Raw genomic sequence first — 12,502 nt, 5'->3', positions numbered from 1 at the left:
AAACAAAGAGAAAATCTTCCACAAAAACAGTAGTTGTTGAACTAACTTCTACAGTTATAAAAGACAAATTACTCCACGCCGCTAAGAAGTTTAATACTGGTCCAAACAACAAACTGTGTGCTAAACACCTCGGTTTTAAAAAGGATCCTGATGTACCGATCTTCATCTCAGAGTCTTTAACGCAAAAGGCAAGCAGGCTTTACTTCCTAGCTCGGGACTTGAAAAGAGTGAAGAACTACAAGTATTGCTGGACGGCCATAGGACTAGTATATCTGCGAAAAGACGATACGTCTACCATAATACAAATAACAAATGAGGCCCAAGTTCAAAGCCTAATGAACATGGACTGACTGATCGTTAAATTAGTTCATTTCCAACCTTTATTTAAACCATATTGTATCTCACTCTCTTGCGTGCTGAATTCAGGTATTGTAATTATTTCTAATATTTGTTACTTAAGTTTATATAACTCCCATGTACTGGCTAGTCAACTTGCCTCTTTTATGTTAAGGACTAACTCACACTCCTATCTTACTTTCCCTATAAATAGTTTTAAACCACTACACATAACTGCTTACTCTTGTACAATCGTGCCTCAATACCTACCATTGCATAAACACTTCAAAATAAAATTACTTGATCGCCAATTCCTAATACATACCCTATCCTGCTTCATCCTACCTTGCTCCCTACTGGTTCCTCGCTTATGGAAAACGCCATATTTAAATACACCTCTCTACCCCATGGACCTCACCAAACCCAGATATGGATAGATATTTTGATGATATAGACAAAACATCAAAATTCTCCTCAACCCTCTGCTCACAATTACAATTACAAACCAATATTGACTCCTTTTCTAATTCTGACTGTGTAGAATGTAATATTGAGGACGTTCATAGTTTAATTCATAACCCAAATCATTTTACTAAAGTCTTAAATCAGAATATTCGTGGTATATCAGCAAACTTTGCAGGTTTACAAACTTTGTTAGTTAGGTCACGCACAAGTTGGGATGTCATTATACTGACTGAATGTCGGATAAGGGACAACAATAACTTGCCAACACTGCATGGCTATAATTCTTTTCATACCACATCAAACTTACTACAAAACGATGGCGTGGTAATGTACATCAAGGACTATATTCCTACCCATATAGAGGAACCGGTGTTCATGGATGCTAATTGCTTGGTAGCTAAAATTGACCCAAATACAATTATCATTGGCATTTACCGTTCTCCATCATATAGCAATAAATCGAATTTTATATCATCACTAAATAACTTACTGACAAGATACACTAGCTACAAAACTATTGTATTGACAGGCGATATGAATGTTATAATTAATAGAGAAATAATAAAAGATGATGTCAGAGACTATTTAAACCTAGCAGCCTATCACGGTTTGCTCCCTACCCACACATTTGCGACACGAGTAGATAACTGCCTTGATCATGTCCTTCTGAAAACTAAGGTTCAAGCACACACATTTGTTGCCCAAACATCACTGACAGATCATAAAACCGTTTTACTATTTCTTAAGTCTAAATTAAACCATGGTGGTACCGTGAGTAGGCCGTTAACTAAAATAGACTACGAGGGCCTCGCACTTAGCCTTTATAATATGGATTTAAGTCCTCTCTTTAATTCGTCTGATGTAAATTTCGCTGCGAGCTTTTTGATTGCATCTGTTACTGAAGCCATCAAGTCGAACTCGACGCAAGTTAGTCCCTCGAAAAGAAAAATGATAATTAAACCCTGGATAACTCCCGGTCTTTTGAAGTGCATGCGAAACAGGGATAACCTACACAAAAAGGCAAAAAAATATCACAATAATGAGATAATAATTACCACATATAAACGATACCGGAATTTCTGCAACAATTTGTTAAGAAAACTAAAAAGGAACTATGAAAATAATGAACTAAATAAAGCCAAAAACAATCCAAAACTACTTTGGAAAACAATTGACACAATAACAAATAGACAAAAATCGCTAACACCTCCTAATGAATTGCTAAAAAATTACTCCAATAATTTGGTAGCGGTCAATGATATAAATCAATTTTTCGTGGGCGTTGGCAAGAATCTGGCGGAAAATATATTACAAAAGAATTATTCTAATTCTGTTGTTGAATGCAGTTTTGGAGATAATAATAACCATAAATCTCTTGTACTATTACCAACTGATGAGAGTGAGGTGGAAAAACTTGTTATAGCCCTCAAGAGCGATGCCACAGGGCGAGACGGGATTAGCGCTAAGATTCTAAGGTCATATAAAGCAATTATTGTACCCCCTCTCACATATATATGTAATTTGGCTCTCAGCAATGGTTCCTTTCCATCTGCTTTTAAACAAGCGTTAGTAATACCAATTCATAAAGGAGGCCTCGCTAGGGACCGTGTCAACAGTTATAGACCGATATCCATCTTACCAGCAATGTCTAAGGTTTTGGAAAAAATAATCAATAACAGGCTTATAAAATTTCTAGAGATGAACAACATTCTATCTACTTCCCAGTACGGTTTTCGCTCTGGAAGATCCACCGGGGATGCAGTTCATGCACTTACTGACTACATTATTAGGAACCTAGAGGGGGGCATGAAGTGCATAGCTATATTTCTGGATCTAGCTAAGGCTTTTGACACGGTTTCTATCGAAATCCTATTAAAAAAACTTGAGAATACTGGTGTGAGAGGGGCCCAATTGGGACTATTCAGTGACTATTTGAGCAATAGGACCCAGGCCACAAAGATTGGTGATAGTGTGAGCGAGGACCTTCCTGTTCGATACGGTGTCCCGCAGGGTAGCGTATTGGGTCCTACCCTGTTTTTAGTGTATATTAATCAGCTATGCAACCTACAGTTAACCAATGGAACCATTGTAACCTTTGCGGATGATACGGCTTTATTATTTAATGCACCGACTTGGGGGGAGGTTTACGCTCACGCCCAATCTGGCCTGGATAGGGTGACGGATTGGCTTAGCGACAATGTCTTAACGCTCAATGCAGACAAAACAAAATACATGGCATTTACAAAACGAGGGTGCCATCCACAACATCAGTGGACAATCGTGACTCATTGCTGCCCCCGTCTGCAACGCTCGAAAGGTTCGTGCGACTGCCCACGGCTGCAAAACGTTAGTACACTAATGTACCTCGGCGTACTTATAGACCATAATCTTAGCTATAATGGTCACATTGAATTGCTTTCGGGACGCTTGCGTAAGCTAATGTATGTATTCAGGAGCCTGCGTGGGGTTGCTGACTCTACTACAATTAGAATGGTGTACGAGTCGCTTTGCCAATCCCTGCTAATTTACTGTGTCTGGGTCTGGGGAGGCACCTATAAAACCTCTCTCCTGAAACTTGAGCGAGCCCAACGTGCAGTTCTTAAAACCTCATTGTCTCTCCCCTTCCGATTCCCTACTGATGAACTTTATAAAACCTGTTCTGTACTTACAGTTCGTCAACTTTTTATCTTATACACTATTCTGAAACAACATTCGCTCTTATTCTTTGATACCGCTATATTGGACAAACGTCGCAAATATAACGTTTGTACAACCCCATCTTTTTCTAATTTTTCTCAACGATCGTTCTCTTTTCTTGGCTGTTACTTATATAACAAACTCAACAAAACTCTGAATATATATGCTAAAACAAAAAAATGTGTAAAGAAAACAATTCATAAATTTTTAAGTACTTTGAGCTATGATGAAACTGAAATTCTACTAGAAGTAATAAAATAATAATTTTCACATAATATGTTCTTGTCATGTCAAACACCCTTTAACACTCACTAACACACGCATGCGTACCCTTCCCCACTATCACACACACTCACATACACAATCCCTTACAAACTACCTTTTTGTTATGTATATGCTATGGAATGGAAGCCTGGTTATCCATATTACAGGTTCTTACCTAGTTTGGAAACCAGTCTCCCAATACTGTTACTATATTAAGAATTATTATTGTTTAATGTTTAAGGGAGAAAAATAAATAAATTATTATTATTATTATTATTATTATTTAAAAGTAGTTTTTTAGCTTAGAATGTATATTGGATAGTGTTAAGCTATCTGTTATGTGTTTGGGTAGACTATTTATTAGCCGCGGTAGCAAATACTGCAACGTTCTCTCGCCATATTACGAATTAGATACAGAAATCGAATACCAGGCTCGTTATAGTACTATTAAATTATAATTAAAAATTGGGACAGATTATAGATAGAAATAATTATATGTAACTAAAGACTAATTGAAAGAGAACTTACCGAAACAGTTTCAGTTGCAAATCGAGTATTGGTTGGTTTATGACCCACGGAACTTCACCCAATTGGTTCAAACTATCAAGTGCCGGGTACATATCCGCCGGAGGGGCCTCTCTGAGTCGTTGCATTTGGCTCATCACATAAATTGGCATTCTGTAATAATTTGTATCATCAAATCCATGTATTATCCGCTAAAAAGTATTGATTATTTAACTACTTAATATATAAATAAATATCAGTGGCGCTACAACATCTTTAGGCCTTGGCCTGAGATTTTTTAATCTGTTTCATGATCTTTTTTTAAAAAAAAAACAAGAAAATAGTAAATTTAATCCAGGAAAAAACATGAAAAAAAAAATGTCGCCAACCATAGAGACTGTAAGAAGTGTTATTCTATAGTACGGACGCGGAGCACGAAGAATTTCGTAGAATGACCCCTCATCTTATGTCTTTGTCGCTCGCGCATAAACATATTGCCGTTGCGCTCACACAGATGCAGTGACCGCCGAATTCAGAGATTGTAAACCTTTTAGTCATAACCATAAAGACATGCGGTGGTGCACATGTACTTTGGTTTGTTTTGTTATAAGTAGTATATATGTTATAGTATAGTATATAAGTAGTAACGTATCTGGCGAAACATCTGATAGTTCATCAGAAATAGATGCCTAAAATTAAATGTTTTTTTTAAGAGTATTTCTGTTTTTTTTACCAAATCTTAGTCGCAATCATAACTTTTCCTTTTTATAAATCCATCTAGCCGTTTAGTCTAAATAAAAATCAAACCTACCGTTTTTAATATTCGTACTTATAAAAAAAAATGTTTTTAACCACTGGCAGTAGGCCCAAAGGTCATTGTACGAAATTCTTCGTGCTCCGCGTCCGTACTATCTTTTTTTTTTTATACACTATTTGCTTCAGTTATAATATAATTACAAATAAAATATATATTTAATATATTTACAAATAAAACAAACTGGTAAGAACATATTCATACCTTACTAGCGGCGTGCCAGTCAACAGATAAGCAGCTGGTGCAGTGGCAGTGAGCCAAGGCGTGGGCGGAGACACGGTGGGCGCCAAAGACGTGCGCATGCGCAACGCCGGACGGGACGTGGCCGCACAGAGACGTATGAGCACGGGGTGAGGTTTCAACTCCAGGCGGTAATAACGACCCCAGGGACGGTGGACTTTATACACAGCTGGGAGTTTTTTACTGTAAAAAAAAAAAAATTATGTTATTATTGTAAATCTAAAATTTCACCGTCCCAATAATTAAAAAAAAATGTGAGGCGTCACGAGACGCCTGGCAGATGTGAAACATCGACATTATTTTGTAAAAGTAATATGCAGAAAAGAACAGACTGTGATAGGAACTAAATATATCATAATGATAAAATATTACGACTTTTTTCCAGATAACGATGACTATTTATTGCATAAACATTTATTTTCATTAAATATTTTTAATGTGAAATTTACTACTGTATTTAGACTGTATATCGTATAGCGTGGCGACGCGTCGCCACGGCATGCGTCGCCACGCCAGAAATCGGTTTTACGTGCGGCTATAGATGTTTCACTATAAACAACTAATGGTCTGAATTAAATGATTTTTTTATATATTTTTTTAAATGCCTACTTACACTTTGCTTTTGGGTTTGAAGAGATTCACATCTATCTTGATATCATTTATAATGATATTGTAAAGAAATTTGCCAATATTCTGTCGGATTTCCTGTGACCATGGATTCTCTTCTATATCCTGAAAAAGATACAAAAGGCACCTCTATAAATAAAACGGTACTTGAAAATAAAAATAAACCCCAATAGGGTAGAATTATTAATTTTAATGCCAGCTTAAACGCCTGCAATACAATTTCACTGGAAACTGAAAAGACCTGAAAAAGATACAAAAACCGTTTCCCTGGGAATTGAACCTAGGATCAGAGACAACCCTTACACTCAATAGCGACACTGGTCTCAATAATTAAACAGATTCATTGTGACATCAGTGCTACGGATTGTATACATATTTTATTTGTGACAAACTGGTGGCTCAACTTAAGAGACACCGCCGCCCATGGACACTCGCTGACATTGCGAGTACTCGCGAGTGCGTTGAAATTATTTATAAATTATTATGTGGAGTACACCAAACTTGAATACATAAATGTATGGAAAAATGTCGATGACGCTTGTCTGACCCAGCAATTAAAAGCAAAAAGCATTTTTTTTGTAAATTACCTAATTTTTAGTTTTTAGAGAGCAATGTTGGCCTAGTGGCTTTAGCGTGCGACTCTCATACCTGAGGTCGTAGGTTCGATCCCCGGTAGTACACCATTGTACTTTCTTTCTATGAGCGCATTTAACATAACATTTAACATAACAAGGAAAACATGGTGAGGAAACCGACGTGTCTTCGACCCAAAAAGACGACGTGTGTCAGGCACTGGAGACTGATCACCTACTTGCCTATTACATTTAAAAACATGAAACCTTTTTTTTTAAACTTATGAAGATTTTTTAAAGAACTTTTTGACTCACCAAACTGGCACCAACACTGTTCTGATGCACGATGAGTTGCCATGCCTGACGCCCATTGTACGCTCGTCCCGTATCATCCAGGGGAAATCTTTCCAAATACCACTTGCAGTATTTCTCGTAGACTTTTTCTATTTTCTCAAGAACACCATTCTTTTTATATTGATCTATTTGATATCTGAAATAGTTTTTGAAATAACAATATTATTTTATGGGTATAAGAATATTGGAGTATGCTTCATTTAGGAGCTACGATGACACATACACACAGATATGTTAAATTTATAAAACCTTTTTGTTTATTTAAAATGAAAAGTTACTTTTCCTGCGATTTTAACCTTCATAAATTCGTGGATATTTATATACATTATATATTGTAACCAATTTACTATCAATAACATAACTATTATCATACATAATTCCTGCTGAAATGTTATTTTTAATAGACCTAATGCCGAAACTTTAACATAACAATAAAGTTTATGAAAATTAAGAATTATTTAATTAGTTTAGAATTCATTATTTCATAGAAACAAACTCACAAATTATAATAAAATTTATATTATTATTATATTAACGATATTCATTTAATTTTAATGTATCCTTATATAAAAATTAATCTTGTTCAACATTGAATGCTTTTGATGTGAAGTGAATTACCCACTTTATGGTCAAAGATTTTTATAGTCTTGATAAAATGCTTTGATTAATTTAGAATTTATTCCATAGGGAATTGGTAAAATATTATTTTACATTTTTAGGTTCCTATATTTTAATAAAGGAGTTATATTTCGTACATAGATTAAGAAGTCTTACTTGTTGTACACCTGAGCTCCCAAGTCTCGCTGGAGCAACTTGAGTGTGGGACTGTACGTCTCACTTCCATCCACCAACTTTGTTATCTCACCCATTACTAGATCCACTATCTCGTCTACCTGAAAATAAAATTAATTTTAGTAAAAACATAACTACACTTTTTATTATCAAATTCGGGCTAATCTTATATCTTTAAACGAGCAATTCTTGTATATATATATATATAATTGGAATCTCGGGATCAGCTTCAACGATTTTCATGAAATTTAGTATACAGGGGGTTTCGAGGGCGATAAATCGATCTAGCTAGGAATAAATGATAGAAAATAACAAAAAGGTGCTGTTTGAGTAGTCCCAATTTATACTGAAAAATGAATCTTCCTGACATCTATCGGCGAATAATAATACTATTTTTTAAATTGCTTTAATGACACAACAACACTAAAGCTATTCCAGCATATATAATCTATATTGTTCATATCTCATCATTTTATTAGTATGTAATTCGTACTTATATATAATTTCCAAAAACACCATTTATAAAAAAATAAAAATACCAAGCAAAGCTCGGCCATCCAGGTACTTTTGTATTAATGAACAGTAGGAATAAACTGCCTACTGCTATAAAAAATTGGAAAATACTAAAAATTTCCAAAAATACTGGATCAATTTCAAAAGTTTCTTAATAACATTTTATACAGATAAAATGTTTTTTCAAAATTAAAACGGCAACTAACCATGACAAATTTACATGACATGTTGCTATCAATTAGTTAATTGCATTATTTATTATTATTATAAGCCATAAAAATAGCTCTGAAAGTAATTAAAATAAACAAGTCTAGTTTTATAGACATCAGTCAGTATTCTGAAGAACTAAGTCTCTTCGCCAATCCATTTATATGACCACTGAACTTGTGAATCCATGGTGATTCCAAGAAATTTTACACAGTTATTTATTTATTTTAAATATATATGTAATAGTATTGCTTATATCCCTGCATTGATTGACAGCGAATCATCAGTTACTGTAGTGTACTTGTAATAAATAAATAAATAATAATTATTATAATTATTAAAAAAGTTTGAGAATTATATAATTTTGATAATTTTATTTTATTTTCATTAAAAATAAAAAGTAATTAGTTATTTCATTTATTTCATTATTAATAAAATTGTCAATAAAGTTGAAATAGTTTTTTATTTTTAAAATTGATAAAATTATTATTATATTAATTATCAATAAAAAAAAAAATTATTTTAAAAGAAAAGTTTATTATTTCATTTGATGCAATTCTTGATACATAAATAAATAAAACTAATAATCCTCCTAAAAAAACTAGGAAAAGTTTCAAATATGAATATAATTTCAAATAAATAAATATGATTTATATATATATAATGTTATTTACCTCAAGCACTTTAAGATATGGGTACAACGTGATGGCAGAATGCGAAGCGTTGCTTCTTGATTTGAGAGTTCCCAAATTTCGTATAAACGCTTCCCTTATAACATCACGCCATTCCTTTTCCGCATCGTTCCATAATTCCCGCTGGAAATTTATTATTTATATTTACAATAAATTTATGATGGAAATATATCTTGTTTGTTTCGTTGCAGAAAATAAACACTTCATTTATAGGCCTAAGTGTACGCTGCTATAACATGATTCCTAGTGAAATATTGGAACTGCCTCTCAACAGATTCAAAACACACGGTTTTGCTCTTTCGCGAATTTTGTAAACGTTTTTGACATTCATAAGCATGCCTTAAGTCGCATCTAAACTGAATAAATAAATTTTGATTTGATTTGATTAAAACTTTCGAATTGTATGAGATTTAAATTTTAATATTGCGTAAATCTATTTTGATATAAAATGCAAAATACATATATTGCTATAAATACAATGTATAATTTGAGGCTACTTTATGCTTTTTTATTGTTTTTACCATTTTAAATAACTAAAATCACTATAACTTTTAAGACCCTATTTCTATCTAAATCAATGATTCCAAAAGTAAGGCCCAAGCCATGGGATGTATAGTTAACAATCAAACTATATGAAAATTCATGAAAATTACTTAGAATTTTATATTACATTTTTCAATTTGTTTCGTATTTTTTTAAGACTAACAATTTTCTAATAATTTATTACAACTTAGTTAAATTTCATAGAAAAATATTTTTTTATCATTAATAATTACATATCTATACTAATAATATAAAGAGGAAAGGTTTGATTTTTTGTTTGTTTGTTTGTTTGTATGAATTGAATAGGCTCCGAAACTACTTGGCAGATTTGAAAAATTCTTTCACTGTTGGAAAGCTACATCATTCCTGAGTGACATAGGCTATATTTAATTTTCAAAAAAAATAGGCATCCTTACTAAAATTACGATAACATTAACATTTGTTTATTATTTGATACAATTCTAACAGATGGCGCTGAGTTAAAGGTAGTTTAGTTTAGGTCCGTGTCGTGGTACCAACGTTTCACATAAGTTCTCCTACGGTTTCCCTTGATTAATTTACTACTATGTAATATAACAAAAACCTTAGCCACAGCAACGCTTGGCCGAGTCTGCTAGTGTTACATATTGCAACAAGAATTATAGAAAGCCTAAAATGGATGCCCCATTTGATGGCATAAAAAGGTTTGGAAACACCAATCAATAAAACATATTACAATCGAATACACAATAAAATACTTACATATACCCGAACACTAGCGGACTCATCATCTTTGATAGCAATATTCTCAACATCAATTTCTCCGTTCATCTCCATTGCTATTTGTTCTGCACCTTTAGCCTTTAAATCTTCGAAGGATAATAAATTTTCAGCTGGTGATGTAAATAAGCCTTTTCGGTCATCAATATTATCCAGTTTTAGTTTATTCAGTAAGGGACAATCATAATCCAAAATTGGCGGTGTGTATTTGGGTTCAAAATGTGGTTCAATTCGTTGGATAGCTTTTAGGACGGTTTCACGTTGATCAAATAGGAACTTTGATTTGTCGAGGAGGTCATTTAATTTTATACCCTGGAAACATATGCGAACGACTTACGATTGCACCACCTTAACATTTTGTACCATATTCTTGCAATAAATAAATTATTATTCTTATTATAAAATATTATAAATGTTTGTGATTAACTGGTATAAAAACGTTTTAAATCGTTTCATTTATTTTTTTTTGCAAATTCCAATTCAAAATAATTTTTTCATTAGGTAACACGATGCACACTTATGAACGTCAAAAAGAAATACATAATATCAAATGCTTTTAATATTACATTTATTGCCAGTTCTCGAAACAAGGGCGTAGAAAGGAAGAGAAGAACTGGCAATAAACTCTCCGCCTAAATAAAATGGCAATAAACTAATCAATTCAATAGTGACTTCCATATACCTCCTTCTCTATATCCATACAAAATATCTATTAAACAAATAAAATTAAAATTTTCTTTTGGGAAATGTAACCATAATTCAGTATTTTCTTCACCTTCACATACAATTATGTATTTATTTTAAAATAAACAAATAAATAACTGTACAAGCGTTAATGATTTATTTAAAATACGATCAAAGAAAACTGGAATTTTAGTTTGCTGTTTTGAATTTGTAATGTAAAATATAAAAATTTATTATGCTATGTATTATTATAAACTTATAATTATTTTTAGAGTAGTGTTGGCCTAGTGGCTTCAGCGTGCGACTCTCATACCTGTGGTCGTAGGTTCGATCCCCGGCTGTGCACGAATGGACTTTTTTTCTATGTTCGCATTTAACATTTCCCGAACGGTGAAGAAAAACATCGTGAGGAAACCGACATGTCTTAGACCCAAAAAGTCGACGGCGTGTGTCAGGCACTGGAGGCTGATCACTTACTTGCCCATTAGATTTAAAAATGATCATGAAACAGATCCAGAAATCTGAGGCCTAGACCTAAAGAGGTTGAACCTCACTGATTTATTTTATTTTTTATATTTATTTTACATAATTTTAAATTTTTTCGACATTTCACGTGCTTTACAAGTTATTTATACAATAATTATAAGTTTATAATAATACATAGCTTCAATCCGTTGAAAAAGTGTTTTCTTTAAATGTGTTAAAGTTATGTTAGTAAAAAACAATACTATATTATACCAAAATTTAACAGAAATTTTGAGAATCATTTTGAGAGACCTAAAAATGACTAACCTTTTCCTCCATTACTTGTCTATAATAACTCAAAACTGTATTCTTTTCTTCAACCTCACTTCGCTCCACACACTCAAACATAGCGGCAAATGTTTGTGCATTAACAGCTACATCATTGGCAAGCATTTGTGCCAATACCGATTTTGCATTGCCTAACTGCCCCTATAAAAAAATGTATTAATTTGTATCAAATACTTATTTGCTTGCAAGTATTTAAGATTTAATCTTTAATAATACAAAGTAACTAAATTTCTTTGTCAATAAATTTAAATTCAACTTAGTCTAATGAAGACTCCAGTAGCAACCAATAGTATTTAGTCCACAAACATATCAACAAATATATACTGCTTCTATATACTAAGAAAAACCTTAATATGCTATTAATGTTTGTATGTTTTTTTTTTCAGTTTTGAAGTCTACTGTGTCTGCTGTTTGGAAATAACAATTTATTCCATGCATGAAATTGGTTAAATAAAAAATGATTACCAAGGAAGCGTGTCCATGTAAGAGAATGTTGTATATTTTAACATTGTTCACTTGTGGCAGTAGGGCGTTCTTTGAACCTCTCAACATATAATATTTTAGAACTCGATCAGCCTGAAAAACCAATAAAATATATAGATAAATAAAAAATAGTTCTGTAGATA

General features: G+C 32.9%; 1 protein-coding gene across 1 annotated transcript in view; it reads right to left on the bottom strand.

The window, feature by feature from the left end:
- The window catches only part of LOC111003703 (DNA-directed RNA polymerase, mitochondrial), a 28,247-nt gene that overhangs the window by 13,494 nt on the left and 2,251 nt on the right, over positions 1-12,502 (bottom strand). Inside the window, exons 6-14 of the mRNA XM_045632838.1 lie at positions 12,342-12,452; positions 11,856-12,017; positions 10,362-10,691; positions 9,060-9,200; positions 7,648-7,766; positions 6,835-7,009; positions 5,934-6,052; positions 5,285-5,503; positions 4,291-4,440 (exon numbers count right to left, since the gene is read on the bottom strand). Of these exons, the coding sequence (XP_045488794.1) occupies positions 4,291-4,440; positions 5,285-5,503; positions 5,934-6,052; positions 6,835-7,009; positions 7,648-7,766; positions 9,060-9,200; positions 10,362-10,691; positions 11,856-12,017; positions 12,342-12,452 (1,526 nt within the window). The remainder of the gene's footprint in view (positions 1-4,290; positions 4,441-5,284; positions 5,504-5,933; positions 6,053-6,834; positions 7,010-7,647; positions 7,767-9,059; positions 9,201-10,361; positions 10,692-11,855; positions 12,018-12,341; positions 12,453-12,502) is intronic.

This window comes from Pieris rapae, chromosome 21 (assembly GCF_905147795.1).
Source record: "Pieris rapae chromosome 21, ilPieRapa1.1, whole genome shotgun sequence".
Taxonomy (NCBI): Eukaryota; Metazoa; Arthropoda; class Insecta; order Lepidoptera; family Pieridae; genus Pieris; species Pieris rapae.
Note: the sequence above shows the minus strand (reverse complement) of the source record. Positions and strands in the feature narration are given on the sequence as shown.